Here is an 18,177-nt window from a genome sequence, read left to right on the forward strand (position 1 = left end):
GCTTGTTATCGTTAGATGAGGCTGATGTCCTCCATGAATGTCATACACAGAGCCAGTGTCTGAGTTATAACTTATACGCAGTATGTGGAGTTGATCTAGTAACACCTGACCTTCTATCTTATTACGAGGGAGCTTGCTACCCTTTATATAGGTAGTTCCAGTAGATCCTATTCTAGCTGGTATATCCTTATATAGGTACCTACATGTCCCTGACATTATTTAATATTATAGCAATCTGTAGAATGTAAATGGGTAGATTCCAGGTATCCGGGTAGACCTTATTCATGAAATAGATTACATCCTATGGATGGAGATGCTCGTTTATATAATGTCAAACATTCCTAGTCAAGTCCTTAGTATTGTTCTTGGTAGTTGTATCTCTCTTACAACTCTCATAACATCCTTTTAGAAAAGCAACTACATCTAAGAAACCTAAGCAAAGAGCCATCAACACCCAAAACTCCTCGGATATCATAGGTAGTTCGAAACGTAGAGTCCAGAATCCAATAAAAAACACAGATAATCACCTATCCTAAATTCTCAAGCGTGAGCATGATCCCACTAGAAGCCGCCAATTCCCGAATCAAATCCCTACAAGCCCTGTGTCCGTTCTTCTCCGCGAGTTCTATCGCCTTGCGACACTGGGCGATCGGAAAACCGCCTAGACTCGCGTTCCAGAGGAACTGGATCATATCCAGCCGACCGTACTCGGCGGCCGCTTCTAGAGGCCAACGCCCGTCAAATCTCGAGGGGGCATCGTGTATGCTGGCGCCTCGGTCAATCAGTAGTGCGGCAATGTTGTAGTTCCCACCTTTGGCTGCTAGTTGTAGGGCCGTGCCGCCCATGTAAGTCGACGGCTTCGCGTTAACATCCGCGCCGTTCCGGAGCAGTAATTCGGCAATGGCGAGATCGGCAGTTTCTGCCGCCATTTGTAAGGGGGTCCGTGTTATGCCATGGATAGCCCCTTTGTTGACATCAGCGCCTCGATCAATGAGGTATTGTACCAGATTCTTGTTTCCCACGTCAATTGCTCTCAGAAGCGGCGTCATGTTGTATTGTCTCCTACGTACCTTGTTAGAGAGGAGAGGTGTTGATTCGTTGACGTCGCAGCCCGCGTCAAGGAGCTTTGATATCAACAGAAAGTGAGAGCAACCCCCCACCGCTTCGATATTCACTGCGACCTCTAGGGGAGTTCCAGATACTGGATCTACGTGTTTTAGATCGACAGCTTTACACGCAAGCAGAATATCTAACGATCCCACATCGCCGCCCTGGAGCGCCGTCACGACAGCGCCTGTTCCAAATTGATGTATGGCTTCCTGGGTCGAAGCTAACTGTGCTAGGAGCTTACAGAGTACGTCGGGGTGCCCTTTTGAGGCAGCCAGGAGGGAATTGGTGCCATTGATATTCATTCCCACTCGATAAGCGTGACGAATCATTGAAAAATCACTACGTTCGACTATGACATTATAAATAGTATCTATGTTCCAGGCATAGAGGAAGTTGTGCTCGCAGAGGAATTCCAATAGATGTAAAGGCTCCGATTTCAGATCACGCTCCATGGAGCTGTCGCTACTGCCGCCATCGAAAAAAAGGCCCGGAAATGTTGCCATAATTTCGTAGAGGATGGGCATGTTCCATTTGTATAGTTCGACAACAATCCTGAGGAATTTCGCATCAACATTCACGTCCACATATATCCCCCAGCTAAGGAGAAGCCAAACCATGTCTTCTCTTCGTTGTCTCACAACTTCTAGCAGGGCTTCTGCTGCGATACGTGAGCTGATCGCGACATTGCAGGATAACAACTTTTCCATGTATTCTATATTTCCCACTCTTGACGAGGCGAGAAGAGCGCTCTCGAATCGATTAGGTCTAAATATCGTAAGAGCGACTAGAAAATCGCTAAGGTTTTCGAGAGCACCTTTATCTTCAAGCTTCTTGATGAGTATTGCGTCTCTTGATTCGATTGCTTCTGCTAGTGGCGTTGTGTAGCTCAGAAATTCCATATCAGTATATGGCTCCACCTTGTTGATACACTCAGGAGGTGCCTGGTGGATATTGGGATTTTGTTCGAGGATAAATTCGATAAGTTCGTAGTTACCACCTCTGATTGCAGCGCTCAGAATCTGAGTCAAAGACTTTACGTACTGAAAAAGGAATTGAACAAGCTGGTGATTTCCTTGTTTGGCGGCGGCGATGGCTGCCCAGTTCATCTCGTCCGAGAAGCTTCCAGAGCATTTCTTGTGTCCTGTCTTTGCACAATAGGATACTATTTTGGTGGCATATTCAAGAGCATCCTCGGCATTGAATTTGAGAATAATGAGGTATAGTATACCTTCAAATATAGCCTCAAAGTAATCAGAGGGTGCAAGTCGGGAAAGTAGCTTCTTAGCAAGATCCACCCTCATGTATCTCTCAAGAGAGAGACGGATGAAAGAAATGGATACCCTTAACCCTGCGTCGATCAAAGCGTCCACGGTTTTTAAATACTCAGGAGAGAATATTTGGTTACTTTTATACTCAAAAGAGTACCCCGTAGGATGTCTTTTAAACTTAGAGACGTATATTAGACATCTAAGAGCAAATCTTCCGTCAATACCATCATAGTCATGTATCTCAAGACGAGAGATGTTGACATTCGGACCAGCTTGAAGTAACTCATGAACGACTTTCAGTTCTCGGAGCTTGGCGGCCCGCTCGAGGGGTGTATACATTTTCCCATCGACGAAGCAGAATGTGTTGTCGACGTCTACGAGGCGCTTTTGGAGGAAGAACCTAACCGCTTGGTGGTTTCCTGCTTCTATCGATGCTCGAAATAAATTTTCTGCAAGTCCTTTTGCGAAGTGATCCGGGATACCTTCAAACCAGCGAGACAACAGAGAATTGACGTTACTATGTTTATCAAGGAACGTGAAGACCAGTTTGAGAGGTAAGCCGTCCTGGCCAACAAATCCGTTGGCGACGGAGAACAGGAGAATCCGACGTAATTCGATCTCATGTATTTCGTGCGAGGATCGAGCCAAGTCAGTAGTTGTAGATCCTTGTTGGATTGTAGGAAGAAGTGATTTTAACTTCTGTAAGGTAAACCAGACTTTGTCAAGGTTTTGCGTGGGAGGCTTCCGGTTGGTTTCTGACATAGAAGTAGCGACTTCGACAACAAATTTCATCACTAAAGTTTGGGTGCCAAATAACAGCGCGGATTCCTGCAAAGGCGACGAGTGTGAAGCTAAAACTAGCCGTTTCAACGCCGAATCACGTTCAAACCGCTCGAACGGCAAGTCGTTTATGCACATCATTCCAAAAGAAAGATGACCTGTAGCATCCAGTCTAAAGGGAGACGTCGCCATCTCGGCACCTGGAGATATGATATCGGCATTGAAGTCATAATCAATTAAATCCTGTACAAACTGTGAACCAGGATCATTAATAGAATTCTCCGTAGGATGTGTGACATTATTAACGTCGTTAGATTCCGAATAACTACCAGACGAATACTGGGAAATGTGGAACGAGAAGGATCCTGGGGGGCTATTAACCAATCCCTGGAGGTATGGATAGTCCACGACGTCGTTGCTCCCAGGCCTTTCTTGATTTGCATCGATGTCGATGATTCGTTCTTGGGAAACAAGCTCAACTGCGACGTCTTGATCCAGCTGATTTATTGAATCACTCCTGTACTGACACCATTCACCATTTGGCTTTTGGGTCTCGATGAAGGCTTCACAAGCTCCATGGCCGTTGGAAGTATGGGATGAGTCTATTTCCACTCGGCGGCGCTTCCCAAGGCGGGTTTCACTATTGCAGTGACGTCTTGCCCGATTGACCTTATCCACCGATACGGGGTGGCCTGAAATGACGACTCTAGACTGAGTATCCTGAGATGATAGGTGATCGATTATTTCGAAGATCCTCTTCCACTCGTGAGCTTTTAAGTTCTTACGGGCATCCCAGGATTTAAGTTGCGCTTCATACTGTGAGATACTAGCAATCCAAAGTTAGTCCAACTAGCTAAGGTGGCAGGAGAGGCAAGAAACTCACGTGGCGCGGAATCCATGTTGTTCATCCATAGTCTGGACCAATTGCCCAACTGAGAGATCGGATGTAAGATAGAGGTTTAAGATTGTCTCTTTATGATGATCCCAATTGTCTTGGGGAATCTTGCGTGCCTTGGTAGCCATGTTTTCTAGGTAGGTACCTAGGTAGGTAGGCACAGATGAGAATTATGCGTTACAAGAGAGCCGTTGGCATCTCCTGTTAAAGAACTGAACTACTGCCAAGGGCGCAATTAAGGATGAAGGTATACTCACTCAGCTTTATATAATAAGGCAGTCTTTGGCGCATATACCTACTCGATAATGCTTTTACAAATCCACATTGACATAATTGACTCTACATTTCGAGTAAAATGCTACTATACCGGCTCAGCCTGATCCGGTTTTGTCTGTTCAGCTGTGCGAGACGAGTTACGTGACGAGGCTCCAGGTTCCAGGCTTTGATATCCAGGTTTTGATAATCCGGTTTTGACACCGATGCTCTTGGTTCTCACATGCATAACTTCCTTTATCCAATCATTTACACCACTCCTGCATGTCAGAAGTAGGCTCTAATCATTGGATTCGCTTTCGCTTCTATTGGGTGCCTTCATAGAAGTCCTAGATACTAATGTCCTCAATGGCACACCGTATAGACACAGGTACATACTTCGCTTATATCAACAAACCAAAACTCCTAAAAAGATCAGGACATACAGGATATACAGACAGACTATTGCAGGAATAGTAGAAAATAGCTCAACCAATCAAATTGAAATGAGGGATGTACCTATCCTTAGTCGGCACTTGAGAAAGAGAGACGACATATAATAATATAGGTATTTGATAAAAATTTCGGTAAATAATCGTCAACAAAACATCGGGGTATCTCTTCGTAATCATGCCTGCGTATAGGACCAAACTCCCACCGGATCGTAAAGGCTGCCACCCCCTTTGTCGATCAGTGTGCCTTAGGTACTTAAGGAGCTATGACCCCCAACCTGCATGCATGCAGCAGCAGCAGTAGCCGCAGCATCAAGCCGGCATCATGACGAACAAAAACATTCCACGCCGAAGTTCACATGCCTCCTAGAAGTGAACAACACCTGCATAAACCAACCAGTTCGAAGCGGCTGCCGCCAAAGTTAATATAAACAAATTGGGTGACACCCTAATGCACCGGTCACTACTGCTGTCACTATCACCGCCGCCGCCACCACTACCGCCGCTATTATTTTGAGGATCGACAACTTGCCCTGATGAAGCCACAACAGTCTGGCCCGACGGATATCTGATATTGTAAACGGGCGCAGACGTCAACGCGGCGGGATCCCCAAGCACGCTCGGGCAGCTCGCCTGATTGGCCGCCGGCCAGTCGAGCGTGCAGGTCTCGTCGTGGCCCCAGGAGCACGTGGAGTCGAGAATGTTATAGAGGACGTAGTTCTTCGCAACCCAGCTGTCCGGGCGCGCGAGGCAGCTGGCGAGGAAGTTCATGCTGTTGGCGGCGCTAAGGGGGAGCTTGCGGCCGTCGGTGTGGAGCAGGTCCGCGCACTCCTCGGGGTCCACGCTGGCGAAGTTCATGGCGACGGGCCCGCCGGCGGCAGGCTTCTCGGTCGCCGAGTAGCCCGTGTACAGGTAGTTCCAGGCGTCGTAGCTGATGTCGTGGGCGCCCTGGGAGCGGTCCACGCGCAGCAGCTTCACCGTGCGCCCCTCGTAGCTCAGGGACACGCACACGTCGTCGCAGTCCACGGACCCCGGCCAGTACGCCACGCGGTTCGTGTCCACCTTGCACCCGAGCACCCCCACCGAGGACGAGTAGCTGTCGTGAGGCGTCGCCCACACGGCGCCACTGCTGCCGCCCTCGACGCACGATGCGGCCCACCCGGACAGCAGCAGCAGAAGCGCGGAAATGCGCCGCATTGCAGTGCGAAAAAAAAAAAAAAAAAAAAAAAAAAAAGAAAGAAAGAAAAAATCAGAACAAGCAAGCAAGAATCCAAAAAAAGAGCGACTAAGATAAAAGACCGGTGGGGATATCAAGAGAATGACGAAATCATATGGGTCACCAGAAGGAAGTGATTGACATCGACATGTATTTTCGGTAATTTAATGAATGAATGAATGAATGAATGGCACCGTTGCGGCGGGTTTAGCTGACAAGCTCTAGCAAAAACTGGACATCAAGCCGCAAGGCCCTAAAAAGAATGACAATACTTAGTTGAAGCGATTGTGGATAAGCAATAAGCAAGCAATGGGTGAAAACGATGCCTTATCGTGAAGGGCGGGAAAACGGAACGGCCATAACTCGCGATTGTTCTTCTTCGCTGGCGCCTCGTAAGATTTTTTTGTTCTTTTTTTTCTTTTTCTTTCATTAAATGAAATGCCCATATCTGGTTAGTTTCTGATGCTACATTAGATCCCTGCCTTATGGGTCTGGTCCCCTTTTTTCCTCTCATATCTAAATCCCATTGGTTGAATTTTCGGGGTCTTTATCTTAGCTTATCTAATGCTTGCTATCATTGCTTATTCAACTTTTTATACAGCAGCCGTTAGGTTGTTAGATGTATGTTATGCCACGCAGGCACACATTCATATGCACCCGGTGTACGGGTTTGTTGATGGATGCATTAACCGAGCACATCAGCTTAGCCCCCACGCAATTCATTACTTCTTTTTGTGCGAGGCTCACCATCAGCAGTCCATCAATGCAACGTGAGCGCATGGTCCCCAAAAAATCAACGTCCCTACATCATACGAATCATACGAATCATACAATAATATATCATATATCACGTTCCATTCCGCGAAGACAACATGGAAAATTTTTATAGTGGATATGGTAGACATATTATAGTAGGCTTTTCAGCTTTTCAGTAAACGATTTTTTTTTTGTATTGTAACTATACTACGCAAGTTGATGTTGGTAGCTATACCTTTTCACAACTCCGACCCCGACGACCGTATAGAACGAATAGTTAGATGCGGCGGGTGGTGCGGTAAATAGTTCTGTTTGAAGATGGATAATCAGTCATAATAATACAAGTTTAATAAATTAGTTAGATCGTTGATGTTTGTTTCGGTTCTCGGAAACATGCACAACTAAAAATGTTGAGTTGGCGAAAGCGCGGTAGTCATGCACAAACGATCGGCGGGTGGGCTTAAACATAATGCTGCGGGAATGGCGAACTGAAGCTCAGTAGAATGAATCGGCGACACGAATCTAAGAATGAAGAAAGAATTGGGTGTTAGGTTAGAAAGCAGAGCATAAGTAGCAAAACACCAAAATATATCCTCACACACGAAGTCGCATGACGCTGAGTCGAAAAAATGTTTTGTGGGAAAAAAAACAAGTCTAAAATGTCTTTCCAGGGTACTGTCAGTCTTGCCCAGTCTCTGTCTCTTAAAGTTTCATCCTCGTCTACTTCTACTTCTTCTTCTTCTTGGAAGGTTTCGTTAGTGTCAAAACGATGCTAATACGGATGTCGTAAAGCTTCTAGATATCACATGAAAATGTCCCGATCCCGATCCTTAAAACGCCCTATCCGAAAAGATAAAATAAAATTCCAAATGATATCATTTCCCTCCCCCACCAAAAAAAAAGACAATCAAATGATGGCGGCGGCTTCGGCCTTGTCGCCGTGCAGGACGGGGTTGATGCTCTCATCGAAGTGCATCTTGAAGTCGTCGCCGAGCTGCTTGCGGAGAGCGGCCTGGACGGCCTCGAGGACGTTGGGGAAGACGCCGAAGTTGGCGGGGTTGTTCTCGTCGTTGTCGCCGCCCTGGAAGACTCCCGTGCGGACGAGGCACGTGTTCCAGCCGTACATGTTTCCGCCGACGATGTCGGACGCCGGGTTGTCGCCGATCATGTAGATGTTCTCGGGCAGCCTCTCCTCGCCGTGCAGCTGCCCCATCCACGACGTCAGCACCTCGTCCGCGTACTTGTACGTCGCCATCTCCGGCTTGCCGTACACCACACGCTCTAGGTCGGTGCCCGTCAGCGCGCGGTACATGGCCTCCAGACCGATGCGGAACGCGCCCTGGGACATGCGGGGCTGCCAGTGCTCCGTGGGGCACAGCAGGTCACCCTGGGAGAAGTAGATGGGGACTCGCGAGGAGACGGGGTCCTTGGCGAGGGTACGTAGACGGCCGTTCTCCGCGCGTAGCACATCCATGATGATTTGCATGTCGGTGGCGTAGTCTCGGGAGTCGGAGAAGACCAAGATAGCCTCAATGTTGACCTTGCTGAAGTCTCGTGGCCGAGAAGAGGCTCGCTCCTCCTCGGTGAACACACGGTAAGGTGCGATAGACTCGTCCCAGGCGACGATATCGTTAGGGACGACGATGTCCTTGAAGCCGTACAGCTCGGCGACTTCTCGGCACTTGTAGCCCTCGCCACCGACGACTAGAACGGTGTTGTAGTACTCAGCAAGGGCGCTCATGGGGGTGTGTGATTGAATGAATTGTTCCGTGTTGACGGGGTTCTGTAGAATTCTGGAGAGCTGTTCGCAACGGTCCTTCTCGGGTTTTCCGGATCCGTTGGTCAGGAAGATGTGGGGGATCCTAAGGCCGAGCTCGTTGTCGCCGTTCAGGATCTCAAGAGCGCGGCGGCCTTCAGGGATGAGTCGGTCACCGTGGACAAGGACACCGTCGATGTCGAAAGCGAAAGCCATGTTCTTGGCCTTCTTCACCTTCTCGACCTCGACGCTCTGGACTTGGGAAGCTAGGATGGCACGGGAAGGCTGGACGGGTGGCATGCCCGGCCGGGTTGGGCGACCGATAGCCTCATTTTCATCGGGATAGTGAACTGACGATAGCCGTGATTGTCTCTTAGATCGGGGGATGGGAAGAGCTGCGCCGAAGGAGTTGCGAGAGCCTCTTCTCTCCTTCTGAGAGGGAGAAACGCTTAAGTTGTGCATGTATTTTGCTGCCTCAGAGATGGATGATCTCGTGGCGGGAACTTCGATAGGTCCATCATCATCTCCAGGAATAGGCAGAGAATGTGGGTCTACGTGAGGGTGAGTATTTCCAGTTGATTGTCCACTGGTGTGGTCATTGCCGTTAGGGTTGTTGTTCGTAGAGGCGTTCTTCTTCTCTTGCCTCTCAACGGCCTTAGCAAGGTCATAATCCTCGAACATAGGCATCTTGAATGTAGTTTTGAGCTAACTTGCTGCTTCAAAAAGGAAAAAAAGGGGGTATAATATTCAAAATAGGTAGATGTAGAAGAGTAAAAGGTTTAAGCATATGGAACTATGAAAAAAGAAGTTTGGTATCTATGACGGGAGGGTCGCGTTATATCTACCTAGGAGGTAGTCATCAGCTTCACCCATGATGTCGCTTATCATCCACCGTACTATCGCGCTAGTCCGGCTCGGGTACCCTCCACAACAACGACGTAGCTACTACTTCTCGTACCAGCCGGAGAGGAATACTATGTACATCCAGCGGTACGTGATCGATGTACGTTGGTAGTGTTGGCAAGGCTTAACGAAGAGCCGAAAAAGATTATGAATGATGTCTTACTAGGTATCCAACTTGCTCTCCCGGTATTTGCCGCCAAGATGGAGCCTGTCTATCTCTGTTAGCGGTCCCTTGCATAGGTTGCAGATTGATGAAACGGTCGCGTAAACTAGTTGCTACGTTTCCGGACCCTATTAACCGATTGACGCTGGGAAAACGTGGGTAAACGTTGTTGTGCCCGGTGTGCTTAAGCGGTTTGGCTGTTATCAAGGTTATCAAGCCTTCGGTATTTCCAGGGTACGTTCTTGGATGGGTTCAGGGTTTATCATGGACCATGTCCAATGTCGTCCCAGCCCTGCACAGTTGCTCCCAATATTTCCTGCCGGTATGCTGTCAGTACATACATACCCAAAGATAGTATCCTGCCAATATGCTGCCATATACTGCCATATGCTGCCATATGCTACCAAGTCTTGCCGGTACGATGCCAGTACCATGCACGTCCAGCAAACAAGCAGCCAACCAGACCAACGAGGGACCAGTAGGGATCGAATGTCAGTCCGAAAAGGAGCCGCAGAACTACCCGAACTGGATCCCGGATCCACACGGCCCACGTACGGTATCCGCTGTCATGCCTCACGCTGACATCATTCCGGGTCCGCTGCGCTCCGCTGTGTATCCGCTACAGATCCGTCCCTTGAGTCGGGAGGTGGGGGCGGCGAGCTGCAGGGTTGGCAGGGTTGGCAGGGTGTTGCATGGAGTTGCAGGGTTTTACAAGGGGTTTAACAAGGGTTTTCTAGGGTTTTCTAGCGCCTTGCCTCATCTTTGCCATTTTCGGATGTCACCCACTTTGTTCGCCTGCAGTCACCTACAGATCTGTGATGTTGTATCGGTTTATATCCTTGTATTGTGGGTGTGAGGCTTGAGCGAGCTATTTGATAGGCGACGGTTACAAGACGCCAGATAATAAATAATACACTACCAAAACACACCAATGTACACCATACATTGAACCGTACCGTACATTGGACCGTATATGACTACATAGTACATTGATTATAATTTTTTTTTTCTTTAATTTTTTTTTAATAGGCCACGCCCCTGACCGCTCCTAGGTCCTATCCCTAAATTATCCTAACTTGCATTAGGCCGACCCATGGATCTTCTCTCCTACATCACACTAGTATATACTATACATACATCATTGGTATACATTATCAGTACATTTTCTGACCTTTATAACGACTTATCTAGCTGCCTACATAACCTACTATGTAGGTATACTATGTAGTATATCCATACATACCTAGTAGTCAGTAATAGCGTAGGTACTGTAGGTATCCAGCCGACACCAAAGCCGATAAAACCGACTGAAGCATCGATCTTTGGAACAGGCAGTGATAGACGAGCCTGTCTGCATTGCATCCAAACCCTGTCTTATCACCCAAACCCATTCTTTTTATGACATACTTATCATCAAGTATCCAGGTACAGTATCTTACTATATACCTACCTACCTCCTACCTATAGGTATGTATGGTACCAATGTATTATCACTTACTACATGCCTACTACCAGACCATTAGGTACTAACTTACTGTGACCCACTTCACATGTCATGATGGATATCGAAACCGAGCCAAACTTAAAACTGAGTGGTGGCTTTTCCCGCTGACGAGGTGACGAGGTGCCAACTGTTCCTGCAAACAACTGGATCCCGTAAGGGCTGATCAGGCTGAAAGTGAAACCGACGGGCTTTCTCTCCAATGTAAAACTTTTCTTTTCCGCTGAGTCAGGGGTAGTAGTGGTGTTAGTAGCCAAGCGGCTTGTTGGGGAATGATGCAATAGTGCAGCATCGTGTGGTTAGATGCTGATACAATTATACATCGTATCTTTTTTCTCTCATTTTCGTTTCTTTTTTTTTTCTGTTGATCATTAGCTTGGGGAAATACATAGGAACTTACTAGGTTTGAATCATCGGTCGTTTGCAGACTTGTCCTCTGCGTGGTTTATCCGAATACATACACTATTTCCATCCCGACTTGCCAGCACGATAGATAAGGTAGCTGACAGTATTTACTGTTTTTACTGTTCTGTCCATAATAACGCAATTCGTCTCTGTCTCCCACATCTCTTCTCATTCTCAAACCTCTGTCTATCACATCCACCAATTGCATATTCCCATATCTAAGACTCTCTATCAAACATGGCAACTCCACTAAATCAGAAGACTTTCACTCTAAACAACGGAGTAAAGATTCCCGCCATCGGCTTTGGCACCTTCGCCAATGAAGGCGCCAAGGGCGAGACCTACAAGGCGGTTACCGTTGCCTTGGAGGTAGGCTACCGACACCTCGACTGCGCCTGGTTCTACCAGAACGAGGCCGAGGTGGGCGACGCTGTCCGGGACTTCCTCGCGAAGAACAAGTCCGTGAAGCGCGAGGACCTCTTCATCTGCACAAAGGTGTGGCAGCACCTGCACGAGCCGGAGGAGGTCAAGTGGTCGCTGGAGAACTCCCTCCAGAAACTCGGCCTCGACTACGTCGACCTGTTCCTCGTGCACTGGCCCATCGCCGCCGAGCGCGACGACAACTACATGCCCAAGATCGGCGCCGACGGCAAGTACGTCATTAAGAAGGAGCTTACGGAGAACTTCGAGCCCACGTGGCGCGCCATGGAGGACCTGTACGAGGCCAAGAAGACGCGCGCCATCGGCGTGTCGAACTGGACGATCCCGTTGCTCAAGAAGCTGCTGAGCTTCGCCAGGGTCAAGCCGGCGGCCAACCAGGTCGAGATCCACCCGTTCCTGCCCAACGAGGAGCTCGTCCAGTTCTGCAAGGAGAACGATATCCTGCCGGAGGCGTACTCGCCGCTCGGATCGCAGGACCAGGTCCCCAACACGGGCGAGAAGGTGCGCACGGACCCGACGCTGAACGAGGTCGCCCGCCGCAGCGGGCACACGCTGGCGCAGGTCCTGCTCGCGTGGGGCATCCGCCGCGGCTACGTCGTGCTGCCCAAGAGCTCGACCCCTTCGCGTATCAAGAGCAACTTCGAGGTGCCGGAGCTCTCCGACGCCGACTTCGAGGCGGTCAACAGCGTCGCCAAGGGCCGCCACACCCGCTTCGTCAATATGAAGGACACCTTCGGCTATGACGTCTGGGCCGACGAGGCCAAATAAACTACCTAACCTAACCTAACCTAAGGTAGGCTACCTAAATAAATCCGGTAAATACCTACCGGTAGCTCCCTAGGTAGCATCTCAGACTCTACCTATATCGTGTAGCGCCGGACCAAAAGAAACTCGATTTCGTTGGTCCGACTTGCTTCGCGTTTCTCTTCCCTCCCCTCCCTCCCCTCCCCCCCCTTTTTTTCCTTGCTTAGTCGAGGTGCATGCGACATTAGCGGTGGACAACCGATGTCAACAATGCGTCATAGAAAATCCACTTTTTCCCTATATCCACTCTCCTTTAACCCAAAAAGGAGGGGGGGATAACGTACGGATTACAAACCTATTCCTAAGTGTTAGCCTGCTTGATATCCTAATGATGGTGGTTACTTAGAAAGCATTTTCAGAAAAAACTAAATACCTGGTTTTTTCTTTCGGCGTTAGTAGAGAAAAGGAATTGGATATGAGGGAATAAAAAATTTAAAAAATTAAAAAGGAGAGGGAGAAAAACTGGAGATGGATGGATGGATGGGTGGATGATAAGAATGAATGGATAGGATGGGGATTAGAAAAAAGGGGGGAAGGGGGGTTAGACAAATTCTATTTTCTCCGAATGGGTGGTTACGAAGCGCACGTTTTTTATTCTTGTTTTAACAAATTAGACGACGCATATGTTGCAACTATGAAGATACGTACATATTAACAAGCGAAAAAAAAAGTCTTATTATCATCCCGCGGCTCTAAAAAAGTGTCTTATATTGTCTCATCTAATCCCTGATTTCTCTTCCCTCCCTTCTAGAATTAATTTTTATTTTCATATTGGTAGACACCCTCGGCCCCTCTATCAGCGTACAAGCACACCATCAACTCGCATCACAACTCGCAACCAAATACCAGGTAGGTTAGGTAGGCACCTTACCTTACCTTACCTAAGGTAAGAAAGGTACTTCCATAGAACAAAATCCAAATATCAAAAATTCGCATCACGCCGTAGCCGCCACCGCCACCGCCTTCGTAGACTTCTCCTTGGCCTCAGCGAGAAAACTCCGATGGTGCGCCGGGTGGTTCCGCTCGATGTTGCTCTTGACCATCTTGCGGGTGATCATGTTGCTCTCGACGTCGATGTGCTCCTCGAGCAGGCCCGCCGCGTCGCCGCGCACCCGCCACCGCGAGCGGATCGTCATCGACCCCGTGGGCACCTTGCCTTCGACCGTCGCCTCGATCCCGTCCGCCCGGTTCGTCAGCGTCAGCCGGTAGCTTGTCTGCCCGATGGGTCGCCGGTCCGTGACTTCGAAGATGTGGGACTCGTCGACCGGGGCGACGCTCGGGTTTGGGTTGGGGTCGAGGTTGGGGTCGAACGTGAGAGTAGTAGTAGGAGTACTAGTATTGGTGGTAATAGGTGAGATGCGGGTGTAACTTATGAGTTGTGGACATGTCGTTCGGATGTACGTCTCGTGGTTATGTAGTAGTGCGACGACGACGCTAGGCTTCACGCCGGCGGGGAGGGGTGTTGAGATGCTAGTTTCTACGGTCATTTTTTTTCTATATGAGGCTCCTTTTCGTGAAGAAAAATTGCGCAGCTTCAATGGTTTTGGTGTTTTTGTTTTTTTCCTTTTCCCTCTGGGCCCCCTATTGCCCCTACTACGAGAAAGAGAAATTACCTATCTCTTAATATACGAAACTAACTACACAATAGCGTTCTATTTCGTTCTATCATGTTTTTAAAACAAACGCCTATCCATTCAAACAACTTCCTACGCCATCAGGAAACTTCACTTAATATTGGTCAAACCTTGTTGTTTCCCAAACTTACCGGTAGTGTCGGCGAGCCAAGCCCAGAACACGCTTTGGGGACTATTTGGCGTCGGCATTCCTCTCACGTGGTCGTATGACCTTGGATGCAGTGTGGTCAAAATAAGGTGTTAGATCTAAGCTGCGATGCCTCGAAATCGAGATCAAAATCAGCAGGGCTAAACTCTGCTGTGGGGTCGAGTTCGAGCATGGGCAAACGATTTGGTGCTGACGATGCATAGATGGCTGAGCTGAGAACAACCTTTGAGGCCGTGTGGCCCCCCATGGGCTACGAGGGCCGGTGACCTCAGTGGTGCATCGTGACCGACATCGTGACCTGGCTTGCTTACTCACTTTGAAAAAAAGACCCCTACTGCAGATCTGAAGTCAGCGGTCCCAGACGCAAGCGGAGTTTGGGGTTGAAAATCGAGTTTCTCAAAAATGTCGTGCATGAGCCCTACGAACGGAGGGGGGTTGGCTTGGGTTCACAACGTAAAGTGGATTTTGGAAAAAATCCCGTTTTGCGGATCGTGAACTATGTCACGTTATCTTCATTTGTATGGGTCTGGAAAATTGTTGTTGCAAGGGCACCAACACGACAATCTACAGCCCCCCCTGCTAGTTTCTAAAGCCTGAAACGCATGGTTAGGTCCATTTTAAACATGATGCGTATTCGGTTTAGAGCAAACAAATTCCCAAAAGGGACGACGCTATAGAGCTATTCTACGGTGACGATAGCCTCACAGTCGACACGTGTTAGTTTAGGTACCTAAGGTAGGTAGAGGCTCATCTTCGGACTATATAGTATGTTCCCTACATACATAGTAGCTGTTAGCACGCATAAACGTACGATCTTCCAAAGTTCGCCTTGGCAAAGAGTTCAGCTTTATTACAATACGGCCTCAACAACCCACTTCGGCGCGTTTCAGCATGTAATGGAATAATTGGGTTTTCCATGGCAGCATGGACCGGGTGACCGGAATTGAGAGCGAGGCTATTACTATTCCATATTCCATAGCCGAGCTAGCCCACTCCCTAATTAGCCCTAGTTATTACCGAGAGACGCGGAAAGTTACGTACGATCAGACAAGGTACAACCTAGTAACTCGAAAGTATTACAATTTAAGAGTCACAGTACCATGTACGAGGTAGTTGGGGGGGTACCTCCTACTTGGATATCGCTTCTCGCACCTAGCAGTACTACTTTGTATGCAGTATAACCATAACCATAACCATAACCGCCCTAGCCCAAAGGTAACCTCCATACGGAGATGGTACGGAAAACTTAATAAGGAACGGTAACTGTAGATATTCAAATATAATAATGTCTATAGACTTCGCGCGGATATCAATAATGATAATATTTCTAGCCATACGTATCCTTATGGTACTAGCTCTGGTTACCTTATGCGCTCATGCCGTCCTACCTAGAATTTGCCTTCCTTGCTTCGTAAAGTACCTAAACTAATCTAATATCTAAATCTCCTCATTCAACATCTTGTTATCGAACTTCTTCCCTCTTCCCTTCTGACCACCCTTGAAGTGCTTCTTGCTCGAACCGATCTGTACGTCTTGCGGATCCATTCCTGTTTCCAGAGCGATCATCGTCCTGGCTTTACGCCCGCTAAGATGCTTAGCTTGTGCTTGTGCTTGTGCCTTCCCTTGTTCCGTATACTTATGACTGAAGGGCATTTTCATATGTCCCGCGTTTCCCGCATCGCGCGCAAAGAAAGCCTTGTCGAGCTTCTCTGACTTTGCACCAGTCGGAAGAGCGAGAATCTCCGTATCAACTGTTGATTCGTCGTCGCCCAAGTCAAGTGCATTCGTGGCTGCGGTAAGGGCTGCCTTGCGCTTTGCGGGTAGGTGTGTTGAGTCATAAAGTTCGCGGTTGAAGTCGCTGCCGTCACCCCAACCGGGAGGAGGCTGGACGTACAAGAGCTTTCCATTGACGTAGTCCTTGAGGATGACCCTCGCAGCTCTCGATTCATCTGGCTGTCCTACACCTGAGGTCGTGAAACCTCGTGCTCTGGCATATGCCGCTAGAAGCTCACTGGCGGTGGGAATACCTGTGCCTCCCTCCTCTAGCGGTCGTGTCTTGATGTGGATACCATAGATGGCTTCCAAAAATGGTTGTGGGATCCTGTGTGCGACGAGCGCGGCGGGACCCGTAAATTCTCGTAATTGATCAATCGGCAAGACGCCATTGCAGACGAGATCGGCCTTTGTTGTCGCAAAATTGGGAAACACAAGACCGGGACAGTCGCAGAGGATGACCTTGTCGCTTAAGTGGATGGTTTGGAAATGCTTCGTCTTACCAGGCGTTGCGGAGACGGAGACTTTCTTGGCACCAATGAGGGCGTTGATTGTTGATGACTTTCCGACGTTAGGATACCCAACCAGACCTATCTGCAGCTTCTTCTCCGGATCTAACTGTCTGTAAGCTTTAGAATCAAGGTAATTTTAAATGAGAATACGCACCATCAGGATCATATGCATGCCGAAGAAATATGTCTTCCAGCTCCTCAACTGTTAATATTCTGATATCATCATCATCGTCACCACCATCGGTATCTTGCCTTAGGGGCACCCCTGAATCTACACCCTTTTCCTCGCTCTCGTCCTCCGAGTTACTGTCATCTTTAGATCCGTGTATGGTTTTCGGGTTTGAGCTTTCGCCGTTCAAAGGCTCTTCCGGTTCATCCTCCAGATCGCGTTCATCAATTAATTGTTTCGCCAAGCTCGCAGAGAAGAACCGATAGGCTATCCTCTTCTCCTTGAAGTACTTCGCCCAAGCCTTTCTCTGGTTTGTCGTCATCATGTCGGCCTTATTGACCAGCAACAAGTTTTTCTTGCCCGGGTCGATGTCTTTCACGTATGATTCAAGATCTTCGGACCGAAACATTAAAGGATTGCGCGCATCGACAATCTGAACAACAAGGTCTGATCGCTCAATGACACGCCATAATTGTCTCCATACCTCCAAGTTACGCTCAAATGGAGTCATGAGAAGGTCGTTATTTTCCTGTAATTCTGCCAGACCTCTTCTCCAGTCGAGGAAACTCTCTCTTTCGAGCCGATCAAGCTCTTCAGCGGTAGTCGAAGAATCCCAGTTTGGTCGTCTAGGGACTGTTAACCTTCCTCTATGCTTGGCCTGTTTTCCTATAACATTGCGCTCTTCATTTGCTGATAGGAGATATGGATTTCTTTGATCTGTGTGGATGATCTTGACGTTGTTCATCTTCTCAGCGGTGAAATCGGTACCGGCAAGTTCGGCGGTCGCAAGGAACTCGTCCAGCGCGCCTTGCTCCGTTACAGAGCGCATCTTCACCCATGCTGCTTCTTTTCTGTCGTTTGTGATGTACTAATAATTATAATAAATGCGTTAGCGACTGTGTTGGTATAGAGTCGTGGAACACTGTTGTTTATTACCTCTTCGCCTGTTGCATGGTTGATCCTCGTGACTGCAGCTGAACCTTTTCTGCGATCAGATCCTTTACCCTTTCCAAAGCGGTCGTTCATGAGCGTATTGCCCAGACCGAGGGAGGTTTTCGACTTTGCGTGCACCATTTTGGGCAATCCGTTGGTGTTTTGTGCTTGAACAACAATGTGCGAATAAATATATGCGAATATGCGAATATTTAAGTTTGACCCTTTCTTTTTGCGAAACTCGGTCCTTATAAATTAAGGTCGAGGTTGTCGCTTCCAGGTGGTTTTGTTAAAGTCTGATCGCTG

General features: G+C 48.3%; 6 protein-coding genes across 6 annotated transcripts; 1 reads left to right on the forward strand and 5 right to left on the reverse strand.

The window, feature by feature from the left end:
* Positions 1-233: 233 nt before the first annotated feature.
* Positions 234-4,652, reverse strand: F4812DRAFT_373761 (uncharacterized protein). The gene is made up of 2 exons (XM_047931964.1): positions 4,042-4,652; positions 234-3,984 (listed from the first exon to the last, which is right to left on the reverse strand). The coding sequence occupies exons 1-2, from the start codon at positions 4,179-4,181 to the stop codon at positions 528-530; spliced, it is 3,597 nt and encodes a 1,198-aa protein (XP_047790890.1). The 5' UTR covers positions 4,182-4,652; the 3' UTR covers positions 234-527.
* Positions 4,653-6,090, reverse strand: F4812DRAFT_373760 (uncharacterized protein). Its single transcript, XM_047931963.1, has one exon. The coding sequence runs from the start codon at positions 5,952-5,954 to the stop codon at positions 5,124-5,126; it is 831 nt and encodes a 276-aa protein (XP_047790891.1). The 5' UTR covers positions 5,955-6,090; the 3' UTR covers positions 4,653-5,123.
* Positions 6,091-7,622: 1,532 nt separating this feature from the next.
* F4812DRAFT_427342 (HAD-like domain-containing protein) lies at positions 7,623-9,211 on the reverse strand. Its single transcript, XM_047934093.1, has one exon. It carries the CDS (start codon positions 9,170-9,172, stop codon positions 7,637-7,639), a length of 1,536 nt encoding a protein of 511 aa, XP_047790892.1. The 5' UTR covers positions 9,173-9,211; the 3' UTR covers positions 7,623-7,636.
* A 2,025-nt stretch (positions 9,212-11,236) lies between these two features.
* F4812DRAFT_373811 (Aldo/keto reductase) lies at positions 11,237-13,185 on the forward strand. Its single transcript, XM_047931966.1, has one exon. It carries the CDS (start codon positions 11,695-11,697, stop codon positions 12,664-12,666), a length of 972 nt encoding a protein of 323 aa, XP_047790893.1. The 5' UTR covers positions 11,237-11,694; the 3' UTR covers positions 12,667-13,185.
* Positions 13,186-13,330: 145 nt separating this feature from the next.
* On the reverse strand, positions 13,331-14,799 carry F4812DRAFT_373896 (uncharacterized protein). The gene has a single exon (XM_047931968.1). The coding sequence runs from the start codon at positions 14,187-14,189 to the stop codon at positions 13,638-13,640; it is 552 nt and encodes a 183-aa protein (XP_047790894.1). The 5' UTR covers positions 14,190-14,799; the 3' UTR covers positions 13,331-13,637.
* A 783-nt stretch (positions 14,800-15,582) lies between these two features.
* On the reverse strand, positions 15,583-18,169 carry F4812DRAFT_427350 (P-loop containing nucleoside triphosphate hydrolase protein). The gene is made up of 3 exons (XM_047934094.1): positions 17,875-18,169; positions 16,924-17,806; positions 15,583-16,871 (listed from the first exon to the last, which is right to left on the reverse strand). The coding sequence occupies exons 1-3, from the start codon at positions 18,010-18,012 to the stop codon at positions 15,922-15,924; spliced, it is 1,971 nt and encodes a 656-aa protein (XP_047790895.1). The 5' UTR covers positions 18,013-18,169; the 3' UTR covers positions 15,583-15,921.
* Positions 18,170-18,177: the final 8 nt, after the last annotated feature.

This window comes from Daldinia caldariorum (assembly GCF_022478825.1).
Source record: "Daldinia caldariorum strain CBS 122874 unplaced genomic scaffold F4812scaffold_7, whole genome shotgun sequence".
In the NCBI taxonomy this organism is placed as follows: Eukaryota; Fungi; Ascomycota; class Sordariomycetes; order Xylariales; family Hypoxylaceae; genus Daldinia; species Daldinia caldariorum.